An 18,182-nucleotide genomic window follows, 5' to 3' on the forward strand; every position below is an offset into this window, starting at 1 on the left:
GCCCGAGCCTGACCCTCATAAAAAGCCCGAAGCCTAGACCTGGGCCTGAGCCCGAAATTTAGCCCATGCTGTTACTACTACTGAAGCGGCTGAAAAGAGAGAGAGAGAGAGAGAAATTATAAAGAAAAAAAATAAAAAATGTATTTTATAAAATATATAATGTTGAGTGAGGCTGGGCCGAGCTCGGGCCGGGCTTTTTTGACAAATCCCAAGCCCGGCCTAAAACACAATCGGACTTACCGTGTTAGGCCCAAGATCAGGCCCACGGGCCTAATTACATGACCAAGCCCGACCAGGGTGCAGGTCGGGCCGGGCCGGACCATCGGGCTACCCGGCCCATGAACACGTCTAACGCTAGGATGTACTTGCTCACTAAACATGTGACGTCGAAACGTGCCCGAGGCCCAGTGGGTTGAGAGGATGGACCAATCATGGGCCCTACAACTCTGCCCACGCAATTGCCTTGCCCGCATTTCCCACTACACACTGCATAGATATTTTCCTTTTTCATTCTTTGGACTAGGACATTTAAACAAATTTTAAGATAATTCCTATGGAAGGGCCCGCTTTTCATTATTTCTCCCACTCTCTCTATTTATAATAAACGTTGGATTGGGATCTTATTTAACAATCACAATTCACAGATGGCTAAAATCAAAGCCGCGAGGATAATCTGAGGCGACTTTGAATTGGGATGAGGATTTTACGTGAGGATCTCTATAATGTGGGTCCTCAATCCTCATCACGTATACATATTTTCTGATTAAAATATAGGAACATGATGGGTTTTAATATGGACCGTGAATTGGAATCTTTTGTCTGTAGCTCTAGACACAGATATGAAACAAATAATTTATGTAGTAGATCTTACTCCGGCCACGAGCTTGCTACAGATCCAAATTTTCAACCAAGACGTTGAGTCATTGAGCAAGTTTTAATCGTAAAAATGGCATCTATTCTCCTAGATTCCTACGACCTACGCTGGGAGGGCCCACTGAAGAAAGACATTCTAAGCAAAGTGACAAATATTCAGAGACAGAGACAGAAAAAAGAGTAGAGCAAAAAGGGCGTATAACTAAAATAAAAAAGAAGAATCCATCAAGCCAAAGCCCAAAATATCTGGGCCACCGAGCAGCCAAAGCCCCACATATTTCTTTGATTGCCCATCTCTTCTATCCAAACCACCGAAACGCCACACTAGGCCCACTACCAAGTACCAATTACCAAACCATTTCCTTTAATTGCCACTCATTTGTTGTTTTCATTGGCAACGTTTGCTACTCTCAATTATTTTGTTTGTCGTGTCCCAAATTCCCCTAGAAAAGGATTCTGGACTCTAGATGTAGATCATTCACCTTTTTTCTGTTTCCGTGTGCATAAATATCATGGTACTCCTGTCATCCATCCATGTTTTCAAAATAATAATTCCATAATTCCACCCACGTTATTTCACTGAAGCATGGAATTACAAATAGGATGGATTTCGTTGGATAAATTCATTGCCAGTGTTTCGAACCGTGCCATTTTCTTGAAAAACGGTGCTATATCAGTATCACATCAGATCATTAATTATATGTTTTGTGGTGTTTTCTCTTTTTTTATAATTATTATTAGTAATAGTATATGCTGATGTGGCATTAAAAATGCTTATATCGCAGCAACCAGCAACGGTCTTAAATAAAAATAAAAAAAGATTTTTCAAAAAATAGCATACCAATGTAACACTGTTTTCTCAAAAAAAAAAAAAAAAAACAGAAAAAGAAAACCCTTCAGAAAAGTGCATTGGTTTCAAAATGTCCATAGTCACAACACAAAAACGTTTTAATAAAACACCTAATTAAGAATCGGTATTGTAATTTTGCACCAAAATGGGAAATCGTGCCAAGTGTCAGCTTCATATTCATTTGCACAGTTGATGAGGGAGTAGGTCCCCCAGTTTTGAATTGGTACACCAGTTGACGGTCAAATAAGAGTCCAACTGTCAATCAGGGATATTGCTACTTGTGGCAATTTGGTAATTTTGCAGTTAAAATTTGGCGTATTAGAGAAAAATATCTATTTTTTTGAGCGATTTGACGATGAGTTGGAGCATTATTAAATGCACATCACACAGAGTGAGTGAGTGAGGACCGTAAGTGAGCGACATCTATCGCAAGGCTTTGTTTTTTCGCTCGTGTTCAAACAAGGACGTCCAGAAGCCATCTCTGATATTAGTAGATGAGAGAGAGATTACGCAGGTAGCTAGCTGCCTGGGATCGTCAAGAAGACAAACCGTCTCTGTTTCTCTTTCTTGCATTCTCTCTCCCAGATCGTCCGTCGATCTGTGATTAGGGCAGGGGCTAACAATGGCGACTACACCATTCTCTGCAACTTCAGCCCGATCGGATGTCTTCATACCTTGCAGTTCCATCTCGAGATTTATCGATTTCCGCTCCAAGCACATTGCTTCTAGGTTGTTCTTCACCAGAACCTCCAATTCCCGTCGTTTCAGAAGATCTCTCTCCGTGAAGAACGTCGCCAGCGATCACAAACAACAATTGCAGGAGACGGTTCCCGATGAAGGTATTTGTTCTCTGTTTCGCTACCTCTCGTGTCCTGATCTTTTATTTTGATGGCAAAGTGTCTCTTGTTGTATTTTCTCATGTTCTTAAAAGTAACTTTTGGACGATTTCGTCCACTCTTTTGAAGATTTTAGGTATGGCTTTTGATTTTAAGATTTCACGTACAAGTTCTGAGATACGACACTGAAATCTCTAGGTAATTTTTCTCCTTTGTTATTGTGATTTGGGATTTGCAGGTTCTCTGGCTCCCTTCACGCCTGACTCTGCGTCCATTGCATCGAGTATTAAGTATCATGCTGAGTTTACGCCCGCCTTCTCTCCCGAACGGTTTGAGCTCCATAAGGCTTACTTTGCCACTGCTGAAAGTGTCCGTGACTCTCTCATCATAAATTGGAACGCAACGTATGACTACTATGATAAGATGAATGTGAAGCAAGCCTACTATTTGTCTATGGAATTTCTACAGGTTCGTATTGGGAGCATCAGTCATGGTTTAGAAAATTTCATCAGTCAAAATTCGTTTTTGCAACGAATTTTTAGCATGCTGCGTGATTTTGCAGGGTAGAGCACTGCTAAATGCAATTGGAAATTTAGAGCTAACGGGGGCTTATGCAGAGGCTCTGAAGAAGCTCGGGCATGATCTAGAGAATGTGGCTAGGCAGGTCAGATCAATTTACGCTATTCTACTTCTGCACTACTTTGCTTGATAAGATTTTGGCCACTATTTGTGTATCTGTACTGCTCTGCCAAAAACTCATATTCATCCGATCGATGGTATGCACCGTCCTTATTGCATGAATCTTGTTATCATTTATGAATGCATAAGTGTCAATCAGCACCTTTTTGGAGGGACGACCATTAATGAAAACAATCACAACAGTAAAAGGCCATTGCTCAATGTTGGTCCCAGCTACCTGGGGTCTTGGGAGGGGTGGATGGACACGGTCCTAACCTTAAGGCATTTTTTTTTTTTTTTGCACAAAGTGACTACTCTCAGGATGTGGCCTGCCTACAACGTGTTATTGAATATTGTTTGATGGAACCTGTAATTATTGGGATGGCTAATAGGAATTACAATTGTTATAGGATTTGGTAGTTGTCCTTCTGCAAAATTCTAATTGCAGGATTTATCCTGCCCAAGCCGTGTAAATTGTTTTTGAATAGATTTTGTAAATTCTCTTAATGTGCACATATTACCGATCTGAGTGTCTAAACTCCTGTCTTTTGGTTGATCAATAATAGGAACCCGATGCTGCACTTGGAAATGGTGGCCTAGGGCGGCTTGCATCCTGTTTTTTGGACTCTCTGGCAACATTGGATTACCCAGCCTGGGGTTATGGACTCAGATACAAGTATGGTTTGTTCAAACAGACCATTACAAAAGATGGTCAGGAGGAAGTTGCAGAAAATTGGCTTGAGGTTTGATTTCTGTATGCTCATTATTAATTACTTAATAATCTCTTTTGATTTAGGAAATCTTTTCTGTTTACATTCCTTGAACCTTGGAATAGTGTATGCTATGTTATTTTTCTAGTTACGGTTGCACACTCTTTTGGATTCCATTTTCTATTGATTGACCGCAGTATCTACTTGCAGATGGGCAACCCCTGGGAAATTGTAAGAAATGATGTTTCCTATCCCATCAAATTCTATGGCAAGGTTGTTCAAGGATCAGATGGAAAGAACCACTGGATTGGAGGTGAAGATGTAATTGCTGTGGCCCATGATGTCCCTATTCCAGGATATAAAACTAAAACCACAATCAACCTTCGGCTATGGTCCACAAAAGTTCCATCACAAGATTTTGATTTGCGTGCCTTTAATGCTGGAGAGCATTCCAAAGCGTATGAGGCCCAAACAAATGCTGAAAAGGTTTGCATTCTTTCAGAATAGAGTGCCACTTAAATGATGTCAACTTGATCCAGATGTTCATTTCCTGTTATTTCTACAGGCCAACAATATGGGTTGGGGTCCTGTGTGCCAGTGATAGAAACACTAAGCACATAAGTTGAGTGGGAGTTATATGTATGGGAAGTGGACAGAATACTATATTCAGTGCCTCCCTGTGTTATGTGCTTCCAAGATCCCACTTGTTGGGTTCTTATCCAAATACAAAATTCTGACTAATATTTGTTACCATTTCTTAAACCTGATTTGACAACTGAAATGGTGATCACTACGACTTTGTTTTATGATATCAGATTTGCTATATACTATACCCTGGGGATGAGTCAAAGGAGGGAAAAATTCTCCGTCTAAAACAACAATATACCCTGTGCTCAGCATCTCTTCAGGACATCATCACACGCTTTGAGAAAAGATCTGGAGAGACCGTTAATTGGGATCAATTCCCTGAGAAGGTTGCAGTGCAGATGAATGATACTCACCCAACACTCTGTATTCCGGAATTGATGAGAATATTGATAGATGTGAAGGGTTTGGCCTGGAATCAAGCTTGGGATATTACTAAAAGGTATGGTCTTACATTTGTATATTGACACAGTACACATGTTTCTATTTTTTTGTAGCATATTGCACAACTTTTACTTCTACAAGTTCCTTGAATATGCTTATTTGTCCAATCTATTTGATGTCTGTCTATCCCCATTGCTTGTCTGCTGGAAATAAAAATCATATATGCATGGGCACTTCACAAATGCACACAATTTTTTTGCATGATTGTTCAGTTTAGGTTCAAGTTGTGGTGATCAATCTGTAACTTGTCTTCTAGAACTGTTGCATACACAAACCACACAGTTCTGCCTGAAGCATTAGAAAAGTGGAGTTTGGAGCTTATGGAAAGTTTGCTTCCTCGACATGTAGAGATTATAAAAAAGATTGAAGAGGAGGTACTTTTAAATATGATGACATATCAAATTTATCCATATTTATGTGGTAATATTCTATTTGACATTTCTTCTAATGATGACTCCTCTATTTGATATTTGAATCAGCTGATTGATACCATAGTTGCAGAGTATGGTACAGATGATCTTGAGTTACTATACAACAAACTGAAAAATATGAGAATCTTGGACAATTTTGAATTTCCTGCCTCAGTTGTTGAATTATTTGTTAAATCACAAGAAAGTTCTGCTGCTGCATCTGTCGAAAAAGATGCTGATGCTGATTCTGTAAAAGAAGTTTCTGATTCTATTGAAGAAGTTGAAAAATCTGATGAAGAAGCTGAGACTACTGGTAGTGATGATGAATCTGAAGAAGAGGATACCAAGAAGAAACCAAAGCTATCATTAAAACCAGATCCGAAACAGCCAAAGGTGGTCAGAATGGCTAACCTTTGTGTTGTTGGTGGCCATGCAGTAAATGGAGTTGCTGAGATACATAGTGAAATTGTAAAGGAGGAAGTCTTCAATGATTTTTATAAGGTAATGCCACTTTTCTAAAATGCTTTTTTTCTTTTTTGTGTGCATTACAATGTGCTTCTGTTCCATGATTTAGTAGAACTGAACTACTTGGATTCCTTGTTTTCATGCTATTGCATTATTTTGGTATTGTTAACGATTCTTCAATATTATCATTTGGCAGTTGTGGCCTGAAAAATTCCAAAATAAAACAAATGGGGTGACACCGAGGAGATGGATCCGCTTTTGCAACCCAGATCTAAGTAAAATCATAACCAAATGGACTGGTAATGAGGATTGGGTTCTCAATACTGAAAAGTTGGCAGAACTTAGAAAGGTATTTTATTTTTAATTTCCAATTTCATTTTTCATATGAAAAATGGGTTTCCTTTTTTCTACTAATATGTATTCACTAGTGAAATAATTGATCTTTGATCAATTGTACTTTTACCGTGTCTTCCTTTGTTAACACAATGCTTTTTGCTAGTAATGGCAATACACAGTTTTCATGATTACCTTTCCTCAAAAGATTGCATGCTAGAAGGTTTGTTCTATATAATGAGGAAACTTGGAACATCTGATGATGCCAGACACATAAAGACATGGATACTTGCAAGGACATAGATGTGAGAAATGGGGATATGACTCCATCAGTGTTTTAAAAGTGCAAGGCACAAAGCGAGGCACACCTTTTTTTGAAGCACGGGACAAAAGTTTTAAAAAGTTCACAAAAATGCAAAAAAATAAGTGGAAAATTTCAAAATAAATCAAAATGATTAAAAATAGTATTAACTAAAAATGTAAAGTTTAATTGTAAACTGAATGATTTAAAAGCCATTAGCTCAAATTAAAATGCATAAGCATAACATATAAAACATATTCACAGTGAAGATGTAAAAATAAAATCAAACATAACATATAAAAGATATTCAAGCATGTGAAACGATCAATCTCTTTGTTTCTTTCCTAATCACATTATGCATTCCTAATTCTCTGTGTCAGCTTTGTATCAAACCCCTTGAGGCAAGCCCAAACAAGTCTATGCTAGGGTCTTAAATTCGTAATTTCCACTGTATATACTTTAAAAAGCATAAATTTATTGATTGGGAAAGCATACCATTTTACATATAAAAATTTTTTGATGTATGATTTGTTAAAATACCATTTTACATATTTTAAAAGTATATTAATGCCATAGAATGTACCTAGGAGTGTCCATGCAGTATCTAGTGTCATCTCGGGTACATAGGATTTGACCTTGGAACACTTGGCATTTGGTAGCATAAAGTAAAAAGCGCTCATAGAGATTGCCTGACTCCATTTTACATTATAAATGGAAAAATGAAAAGAAAAAGAAGAAAAGTAGAAGAACATTGTAACTTCCACTTAATATGTTACGTCATTGATGTAACTTTCTAACCAATGCTATTAGAGAAAGGATTTAAACTTTCTTATCATTTATTTACCTTGCTGGGTAGCTTTTGCTTGGATGATCTGTGTTAGAATCATTATACTTTGGCTTGATATTACACTGGACAGGGCTTTTAAGTTCTCATGGATTGAAAAGCAAGGGTGGGTTGATAATTGATACTCCTAAATGTTCCCTTAATATATACTTGTCTGCAATATTTTTGTCATTCATGTGCAATTCCTTTACTACTTTTACATTTATTTTCAAATTAAAATGTTATATTATGTACTTATAACATTACCTTCTTACTGTCATTTATCAGATTTTCTAACAACAGTATGCTTTTCCATAGTTTGCTGATAATGAAGATCTACAAACAGAGTGGAGAGCAGCAAAAAGGAGCAACAAGTTGAAGGTTGTGTCACTTATCAAAGAAAAAACAGGGTATATTGTTAGCCCTGATGCAATGTTTGATATACAGGTTATTCGCTAACTACAACTACATTCTCTTTCTTTTTCTTGTAGATTTAAAATGAAATTAATATTGAAATAAAAGATATGCACAATGAAATAGTGATCCTAGTATTAAAGGTATTACATTCTGATGAAAAAAATAAAGGTAACACATTGGTTGGGGGATCCTTTTGTCTTCGGATCAGTAGTTTCACTACCCTGTTCAGCATGGTTCTCAATTTATTACCTTCGAGCTCTACTAGGGTAGACAATATTGTCAAAATCTTACGGTTTACGATACAATTTATGATTTGTGATTTGAATCTTATGTCTGAATCATTTTCTGCATAATCCTCTGATTTGATTCATAAATGTTACAATTTCTATGGTTCACTACGATTCAAATAAATTCAATTAAGAATTAGTTCTCTACTTTTTTTTGGTTTATAAATAGTTTTGCCAAGGGAGTTTTTTTTAAAGTCCATACCATAAAATGATTTATTTACAATATTTAAGACTAGAAATTCAGTTTATTTTCCATCATATGTAGGTTAAAGAGTTCTTGTATGTAGATTTATTTGATTTTCAAGTCAAACTTGATTATATCATCTTAGGCTTCTATTATATAAGTGGTAAATTCTATTGTTTTAAGTACATATCTGGTAGATATAGATTAAAAATAGGTATGGTCACTTTCCTATATATTTAGCCTTTTAATATATCTATATTTAATTTTTTGACAAATTTGTAAAAAGTAGAAATAATCTTACGATTTACGACATGATTCACGATTCAATTCAACTTTCTCTACGATTTACAATACGATTATGATTTTCAAAACATTGGGGATAGGTGATTGGCCACATTGCAAACCTTATCTTGGTCTAGGTATCCTGACTTTAACCAAATTGCTTGTAGTTAGTGAGCTCCAAAGAAATGCCTGAAGCACTGAATGGGCCACTTTGTGTCTTTACTAAATGCTAAATCTCTGGAATACTATATGCTTTTGAAAGATACAAAAATAGTTGTTTAATGTTGATGAATTCTCAGGTGAAGCGCATCCATGAATACAAGCGTCAACTATTGAATATTTTGGGAATTGTCTACCGCTACAAAAAGATGAAAGAAATGAGTGCTGAAGAAAGGAAGGAAAAATTTGTTCCTCGAGTATGTATATTTGGGGGGAAAGCATTTGCAACATATGTGCAAGCAAAGAGGATAGTGAAATTCATCACAGATGTTGGAGCAACAGTAAATCATGACCCTGAAATAGGAGATCTATTGAAGGTATAGCTTGGCTGATAATCTTATGTTATTTTAAGTTGCTATTATGATCTTTAATTTTATGATTAGTTGAACAGTTGCCATTTTAGATCATTGTGAACAGTGCACTAATTCTGAAATGCAGATATTGACTGTTACAAGTGTCCCGAGATATATTTTTGCATTATTTGTTAAGTTAGTCAGTTGACTAAGTTGGATCAGTCAGTGTTACCACAGATCCCCTATAGAATCATCATCATCTAAGCCTTGTCCTAACTATATGGGGTCGGCTAGATGAATCCTGTTTCACCATTCCATTCGATTTAGTTCCATATCCATTTGGCATGGATAAATATGTGATTCTATTCCTATTTAGACCCCCTCCAGAATAAATAAAAAAGGGCAATCAATAGGGAAACTTGTTAGGTCTAAACATGTGATTCGATTCCTGGCATCAAGCTGGTTATGCTACTTATGTTTTCTTTTCTAATATTTTTTCTGTGTTTTCCAGGTGGTCTTTGTGCCTGACTACAATGTTAGTGCTGCAGAGTTGCTTATTCCTGCCAGTGAACTTTCACAGCATATCAGGTATTCTGAGGCTCCAAGCTGGATACCCCCCAGGGAACTTGTGCTACACTGTTCTCTTTTGCTCTTGTCATTGACTGATATCTTGTAATTGCAAAATCTAAATAGAAATGGTAAAGGTTTTAAGTAGGAAATGGTAACCGAAACTAAGCCTTCTAAAAGCAGTCCTTTGGATTCCTTCTGCAAATGCAATACTTTTGAATCAAGAGCCACTCCAAATTGTTAATCAACAACATGACTGAATAAATCTCCACATTGTTCTGCTGTTCATTTCAGAAGCATGGTGATTTTTAAAACAAACTAGTACGTGTGCATGTTCTTTACATGTGACAATTTTTAATGATGATGATGATATAGTAAATAATATGTTTCCAAAATTTTCTACAATTTTTTTTATATTTGTCTATAAAAACTACTCTTATTTGTCAAACGTATTGATGAATATACAATATTAGAGATGTGCCCAAATGTTTTCTACAATTTTTTTTTGTATTTTTTATACTTTGTGTGTTTTCCTATTTTTGAATTATTATTATTATTATTATTATTATGACATCAAAGGTTGACACATATGACGCAAAAGATTGAATTGTTGACTCACTACCAAACCGGAAAATAACTCCATTTTTGTGTTGGTTTTTTAAATTTGTATTTTATTTCTATCACCAATAAAAACAATTATTCTTTGTCACACTTATTTTTCTTTAATATGGTTAATCAAGGTTCAAAATATCGATACGCCCGATAAGCTAGTAGGGGCGTATCGGGCAATATCGATACTGTTTTTTTACTTTTTTTTATTTTTTTCAAAACCGGTTCAGGGGGGCCAGTTTAACACTCCTCCACCCCCTGAACCGGTCAGAACCCCAATACACCCACTGTAGGAGCGTATCGGGGAGGTCCCGGAATGATACGTATCGGCCAATACGGGCTATTATGTGTCGATACTTTGAACCTCGTGGTTAATTAATATAGGACTCAATGAAAGAATGGGAGTTGATAGCCTAGATAAGACTTAATGAGAGGGGATTAATGAAGAGAAATGTAGTAGTTCAAATTACATTTTGTGCCTAGGGACCAAATTCAAAAATAGGGGTATTCTAATCAAGAACAGGATTTCAATAAATGTTAATGAAAGTTAATACCTTAAATATAAGACTTAACAAGAGGGATCTGAATGAAGAGAAAAGTGGTTGTTCAAAGTACATTTTTGTCCTTACAATTAGAGAGGGATCAATTTAAAAAATTGGGGTATTTTAGTCAAAGAATCCACACTCTTATTAACACTTCTAATAGTAGTATAGATTTACGGCATTCCCATTCCCAATAGCTTTGTTTTCCTTTCATGGTTGTCTCAACAAACATGTTCAGTATGAAAATGTTAACAAAAGCACCTTTTGTTCATTCATCAAAAAAAAAAAAAACATCTTCTGTTCTCTTGGTGTTAGATATGCAAAGCATGTTTCAATTTTTGGTAATTAGCTCTAATCTTGTTTTCTCCTTTTCTTTATCTTGGGCAGTACTGCTGGTATGGAGGCCAGTGGAACCAGTAATATGAAATTTGCAATGAATGGTTGTGTCCTAATTGGAACCTTGGATGGGGCCAATGTTGAAATAAGGGAAGAGGTTGGAGAAGACAACTTTTTCCTATTTGGAGCTCGAGCTCATGAGATTGCTGGGCTAAGAAAAGAAAGGGCTGAGGGCAAGGTAAGGTTAAATAAAAAAAAGTAACTAATTAGGAAAGGGAGGAGGAATCACACATTCCTTCGGCTCAAACTCATTTTGCATGCTTGTCCTGTATATTTGATCCATGTCATCTTATATGCAGTTTGTGCCTGACCCTCGGTTTGAAGAAGTCAAGGAATATGTCAGAAGTGGGGTTTTTGGGTCCTATAACTATGATGAAATGATTGGATCTTTGGAAGGAAATGAAGGTTTTGGCCGTGCAGATTATTTCCTTGTTGGCAAGGACTTCCCCAGTTATCTGGAATGCCAAGAGAAGGTAGATGAGGCATATAAAGACCAGAAGGTATGTCTCCTCTGTTTCCTTGAAACATATCCAAGTTATATTACTTACACATTAGGCATATTGATAAATTCCTGTCACACATTAAGCAATAGCTCCGGCCTCATCTCCTTATGCCTGAGAAGAGGACCTTGGATTTTAGACCGACCATTCTTATAAAATCACATCAAAAGGGTGCTGTGAATATGGTTGTGGGGCCATTGCGGCATTGTCAAGTAGCTTTTTAACATGTATTGGTTGGGTTGGCACATTAATTCTAAAATTCAGAAGGGAATGTTGGTCTCTGCATTATTATCTCTCTATCTAGTCAGTAAGGGAAAGCCCTTATTGAAGAGGAATTGCTTAGGAAAGAGGATATTGAGGGAGAGCAAGAATGTCATTATGTTGTAGTCAATAATTAAAAATAAAAAAGAAAGTACAAGATAAAACCTAGAAGTTCTAATTTAGCTAATAACCCTAGAAGGCTGAATATTGAAAAGGTAATCTGGAGGGAAAATCTGTACTGATTTGGGAGATTGGGTTACAAAAAATAATATTATCATGTTGTGGATAGATGGACATCAGAGATGGGTGAATTTTAAATGCACAGTTCAGACATCTCTCTCTATAATTCTATATATAATATGTGCATGTGTACAGTTCAAAATTATTGTGCTTGTTAAATGTGCTTGAAGTTACCTCCCCTTTTTCAGCTTAGAGTGGGTAATGCCCAAAAGAACCTCTCTCTCTCTCTCTCTCTCTCTCTCTCTATATATATATATATATATAGTTCATCCCTTCCTCGCCTAGAAATCGGGAATTTATCCGGATTGTGTTGGAGAACTTAAGAACTGGATATGAATCTCACTTTTTTAGGGATTGGTTATCAATATTGGGATTTTATGATTTTGCCTTTGGGGGCTAATGAGAAATGACAGGTTGTTACCCAATGACCAATGTTGGTCCCAGCTAGCCATCCAAGATTGAGGGGGTTGACTGGATCAAGGTTCAAAATATCGATATGCCGGTAGAGGCGTATCAGGCAGTATTGGTTGTTCTTTTTAAGTTTTTTTTTTGTTTTTTTTTTCAAATCCAGTTCAGAGGGGCCGATTTAAGGTCTGTCCACCCTCTGAACCAGTCAAAACCCCGATACACCCTCTGTAGGGGCATATCGGGAAGCTCCCGATACGATACGTATTGGCTGATATGTGTCAATTTTTTTAACCTTGGACTGGATATGAACCTAACCTAGGAATTTTCTGCATGAAGTGGTCGCCTGAACTAGTGAGCCCCTAATAAACTAGGACTCGAACCTTCTTTAAAAAGAAAAAGAAGGTAAAAACCAAGTCATTCCATGCCCTAGCAAGCTTACCTTGGTCATGTACTCCCAATGACTACAATCATCGATGCATTGGATTGCAATTGCATGTACAATCTCTACATTAATTTGTTGGTGCATTTTCCTGACATTTATAAAATATATATTTGTGCAGAGATGGACGAAGATGGCAATTTTGAATACAGCCGGCTCATACAAGTTCAGCAGCGATCGAACTATTCATGAATATGCGAAAGATATATGGAACATTGCACCTGTTGAATTACCCTAGATCTGAACCCTCAGATAAATCATAAGTAGAGCGACGAGAAAAAAAAATGCTAAATGGTAGTTGTGTCAGGGCTCCTTGGTCCCATTTATATGAGACAATTAGAGCATTGCATTTTAGGTTCTTGTTCTTTGATGCCAATGTTAGTGGGTGTAAAGATATCAAAGAAGTGTACGGTGAATGTAGGTCAATAAAAGTAGTTGGGCTAATCGGTTTCATCCTTTTTGGGGAATTAATAAGAAAGAGCACCAGCATCATTTCTTTTGATAAAAGCATTTCTCAAGTGGGGATGGCCACAAGGGGTGTTCTTTTTCTAGATTATAAGGGGGAAAAGTTGGTCAATATGTGAAAAGTTTATTTTCCAGGTAAGTGATACTCAATTTCTATTGGGGTGCTCATAGTTCGGTTGATCGAACTGGGGTTATCGGTTTTTGAAAAACGGGTAATCGAAACCGAATTAAAGTTGATCGGTTAATTGGATGACCAGTTCAGTTTGTCAGTTTTTTATTATTTACAATATATATTATAAAATGTATATAAATATATGTATACTAATCAATTTGGTTAACCGCTGGTTTTTTATTTTGGTTAATCAAAATCGAATAAGTACTTTTGGTTTTTTTAAATTGTCGAACCAAAACTGAACTGATTGGTTTGGTTAATTGAATTTTTGGTTTTTTCGGTTGATTCGGTTTTTTCGATTTTTCTTGTTCACCCCTAATTTCTTAGGTGGGTAAATAATTTTCCCACCTGGGGAAAAATTGCCAACACTTGAATGGGACAAAAATACCCCTTTTAGTATTGGGTTTTTATGGTTAAAATGGCCATTGCCTTATTTACATGGGAAATAAAAGAACATGGGTAAATGTACTTACCCAAGTCAATCTTTCTTGGGAAGCACTTACCTGGGTAAGTGCATTTGCCCATGTAAGCAACTTATCAAAAAGCGAACGGGGCCTCAATGTATCTAGTGCAGCTCCGGATGGAAGCCATATGGTCTAGAAATGGTGGTATCATAAATCCTCAGCATCGTGGACCTCCAAGGGTCTTTAGACAATATCCTAGAGTGAGATGTCTTAAATAATGACAAGTTGATAACCCGATGTTTTTTTTTTAGAAACATCAAAAGATTAAGGGTCTTATATACAGAGATACGAGTTATGCCTCAGAGGGAGGGGTCTAAGGATCAAAATATGGGTTCAATTTACATTGGCCCTTTTTTCTATGTTATGAGCAGGGCCCACATCATTCCTGTTTACATACATCATTTTTAGTTCCATAGAAAAAGAATGCAGATACTTGATGTGCTCGATCAATGCCTATTCATTCCACCTTATGTTTCCTGTGGTTCTTTTAAGCTTTAGCAAAATTTCCTTTGCATCCGACATAATGGTAGCTTGACTGAAACCCAGCAAAATGAGTCTTTTAAGGCCTTGCATTGTTGTCCTTTTGCAATGCAAATATTGTGTGTGTGTAAGACAATAAGTATAAACCTGTAAAGGCTGAGCTAGTAGTTGTGTTCCAGGATCCGTCAACTATAATTACTGAATGGGAGGTTAGGGACAGCTGGTGAGTGAAAAGGGAGGTGTGTTCATGTTGGTGATGAGTCTGGAACCAGATTGGATCTTTTGTGTTTGGGATGTAAATGTTTGCTTTTTTCATGACTTCAAGGGGGTCCGAGGACTTTTCTTTGAAGATCACTTCATTTCTATGATCCCATAGTGCTCTCAGAAATCTTGGATATCTTTTTTCTCAGGATTCCTTTCTAGCCACTAGGTTAGGAAGTCTAGTGATCCTGATGCAAGGAAGGCATCTGGATTAAAGCCAATTTGAGCTGATATCCATACTGGTCTCGCTAGAGAACATTCAAAGAAGAGATGCGCCTGAGTTTCAGGAGCATTTCCACAAAGAACACACGAAGAGTCCCTCGAGTGCCGTAGGAACCAAGTTGATTGCTTCATTTTGATTCCATTCATCAAGACTTTATAGCCAAAAAGTTAGCATCGAATGGGAGCTTTTGTGGCCCACAACCTTGACCACTTGATTTGTTCTCTAGAAGGACCCACTGTTTTAATTCTTGAGAAGCTTCTATAGGCCAACCAGACTAAATAATTTCCATCCTTTGAATTCTTCCACAACAATTTGTCCCCTTGGTTTTGAGGGTTCAAGGGTATGTTTAGGACAGCCTCGGCTAAGGAGTCTTCGAAAACTTGGTGTAAGAGCTGGGAGTTCCATTCTCCCCTAGATGTGATGAAATCTTTCACCATCCAACGCCTGTCAGTGGAGAGTTGGGGATGTTAGGTTTGAGGTTTGTTGGTGGGGAGCTCGAGAATCCAAGGGTCCGTCTAGGAGTTTATTCTTGTTCCATCTCCAATTTTCCAACAAAGGTGAGGGGTTAGGATGTCCCTAACACTTTGGATGTTTCTTCACCAATAGGAATGAGACCTTTTGGGTTTGGCTTCGAAGATAGTCTTGTGTCTCAAGTATTTCGCCTGAATATGTTCCTTCCAAAGTTCATCATCTCTCTCAAGGAGTCGCCAGAATTGCTTGGCAAAGAGTGCCTTGTTCATTGGTTCCGCCTGCCCGAGTCCTAGACCTCCTGCTGATCTTGGTTTGCAGATTTTGTTCCAGGAGATATTGTGGTCCCCATGCTGATTTGTTTTCCCCCTGCCACCAGAAGTTTTGTTGGAGTTGGTCTAGTCTTTTTAGGATTTTCTTTGGAAATAAGGATGTAAGCATCTAGTAGCCTGGAATGTTTTGGGCTACTGCTTTTAACATAGTAATTCTACCTGCTTGGGAGAGTACTTTTGCTTTCCAAGTGTCCAACTGGTTTTCAACCTTTGAGAGAGTTTCTTCAAGCGGCTTGAAGAAAGAGATAGGGTGATAGAGGGATTCCAAAGAGGCTTTATTGATAATGAGACAGTCGTCAGCAAACAAGAGATGTGAGAGTGATTTGGAACTTCGGGCAAGTTTTATACCCTACAGTCTACCTTCCGATTCCTCTTTGTCCAATAGCTTTGTAAGGACCTGCATGCCAATTATAAAGAGATAGAGTGATAGAGGGTCTTCCTGCTGGAGCCCCTGTTAGTATGAAACATTTCAAGTGGGCTCCCATTGAGCTTTATTGAGAATGTGGCTGTAGTAATGCACTATTTAATTAAATTACACCATTTCTCTAGGAAACCTAGCCTTCTCAAAGTTTGGATAATGAAATCCCAATCCATTCTATCAAAAGCTTTTGCCATGTCAATTTTTAGGATTGCCCATCTAGTTTTTCCTTTCTAGTGCTTAACTTTATGGGTTATCTCCTTGGCTAGGATTATATTATCTGAAATATTCCCACCTTTGATGAAAGAAGCCAGATTGGAAGAAATTATTTTGGGTAATAGGGGTTTAAGTCTATTTGCCAAGACTTTGGCTAGCACCTTATAGACCACATTGCATAAACTGATAGACTGGTATTGATCCACAGTTTCAGCTCCTACTTTTTTTGGAATGAATATTAGATGAGTTTGGTTTAATTCTTTAAGCAGGTGCTGGCTATGAAAGAAATTTGCTATCAGGTTTGTCAGGTCCCTCCCTAGAATATGCCAGTACTTTGTGGGGGTTCATCTGAAAATGGCTGTTTTGACCTCTTCTCAGTAATGACAGGTGAAATCAATCCTTCTAGAGTGTTTACATTGAACTCTTCTTCCTATCCACTTATTCTAAGGATGTGCTCTTTGAAGGCCCTTCCTATCTACTCTCTTCCAGAAGTCCAATTTTGGCTCCCTAGCTTGATCCATTCAATGTTATTCCACCTCCTCCTGTGCTTTGTCTGAAGATAGAAGAAACTAGTGTTCCTATCCCCTTCTTTGAGCCAGAGTTCTCGAGAGTTTAATCTCCAAAGCTCCTCTTCATAATTGACTTTCCAGGTTCTGGAGCTCTTCTTGGGGGGAGGTGTTAGTTTGGTCTTGCTGAAGGAGGATCTAGTCTTCTAAGTGCTTGACCTTCTGAGTGGTATCTCCAAAGGTGAGCTTATTCCAGGATTTCAGCTCTTTCTTGATGAGTTTGTCTTTTTTATGGTTTTAAAGGCTGTAGATCCTAGAGTTGGTTGGTTCCAATTTCGGGCTATGATTTCTTCACAAGCTTCATGGTCTGCCCACATGGGGAGAAAATGGAAGGTTTTCTTTCCTTGTGGGTAGGTGGGAAGGGTATCGAGAAGGATGGGATTGTGGTCGGAGTTTATAGCCAGGAGAACCAAAACCTTGGAGTCTGGAAATATGTCTAGCCATTCTGTATTTGAAAAAGCTCTATCGAGTCTCTCCTTGACTAGATGCCAACCAGTTTGTTTGTTGGTCCAAGTAGGGATCTGAGCTGCCCACTTCAACAAGGGAAAAGAGGTCAATTACCCTTCTAAGGGAATAGAGGCCGAGTGAGTTGTACCAGATCCTTGATAATCCTAGGGGTAAAGAATGTCATTTAGGTCTCCCATCATAAGCCATGGTTTGGACTGGAGGTAGATTTTTGACTGCATGAAGAATTCCGAGAAAGTTGCTCGATCACCACTACAGGGACGTCCGTATAGGAAGAATAGGGACCAAGGTTTGCCTTGAGGTCCATGAGAAATTGATAGTTCAATGAGCAACCGGATGTTAAGACTATGCGAAAGTTATAGCAATTACGATCAACTTCTGAGTTTTGAGACGATTGAAAATTTTCTGTCTCGTCCAATTTTGAAACTGACGAACGAAAGGCTCTAATGGCAAGACGGACGCTAAAACTTTATGAAAAACAATTAACCCAAGCCAAATATCCTTTCCCGCTACTCTCTTCACCCTCACTAACATCAATAGCGTGAAACCCATTCACTGCTGCCATCTTGTCATTGATACCCTGCAATTGAGCCGCTGCCATCTTGTGCTGAGTTGTAACTGAACCGCTTCCCGTGGTGAA

General features: G+C 37.7%; 1 protein-coding gene across 1 annotated transcript; it reads left to right on the plus strand.

The window, feature by feature from the left end:
• The first annotated feature begins 2,085 nt into the window (after window positions 1-2,085).
• LOC104597988 (Glycosyl transferase, family 35) lies at window positions 2,086-13,519 on the plus strand. Its single transcript, XM_010259822.3, has 15 exons — window positions 2,086-2,562; window positions 2,798-3,027; window positions 3,122-3,223; window positions 3,804-3,980; window positions 4,158-4,433; window positions 4,763-5,034; window positions 5,293-5,410; window positions 5,516-5,947; window positions 6,108-6,260; window positions 7,687-7,815; window positions 8,838-9,074; window positions 9,562-9,638; window positions 11,156-11,342; window positions 11,464-11,664; window positions 13,134-13,519. Exons 1-15 carry the CDS (start codon window positions 2,346-2,348, stop codon window positions 13,248-13,250), a joined length of 2,925 nt encoding a protein of 974 aa, XP_010258124.1. The 5' UTR covers window positions 2,086-2,345; the 3' UTR covers window positions 13,251-13,519.
• The last annotated feature ends 4,663 nt before the right edge of the window (window positions 13,520-18,182 follow it).

Source organism: Nelumbo nucifera, chromosome 4, assembly GCF_055504915.1.
Source record: "Nelumbo nucifera cultivar China Antique chromosome 4, China Antique-T2T, whole genome shotgun sequence".
NCBI lineage: Eukaryota > Viridiplantae > Streptophyta > Magnoliopsida > Proteales > Nelumbonaceae > Nelumbo > Nelumbo nucifera.

Excerpts from the sequence above, each read along its gene's own strand:
- LOC104597988 (XM_010259822.3), top strand. The coding sequence starts at position 2,346 with ATGGCGACTACACCATTCTCTGCAACTTCAGCCCGATCGGATGTCTTC. Across the intron at positions 6,261-7,686 it reads AGTTGGCAGAACTTAGAAAG|TTTGCTGATAATGAAGATCT; the intron begins GTATTTTATTTT and ends GCTTTTCCATAG. Across the intron at positions 7,816-8,837 it reads ATGCAATGTTTGATATACAG|GTGAAGCGCATCCATGAATA; the intron begins GTTATTCGCTAA and ends ATGAATTCTCAG.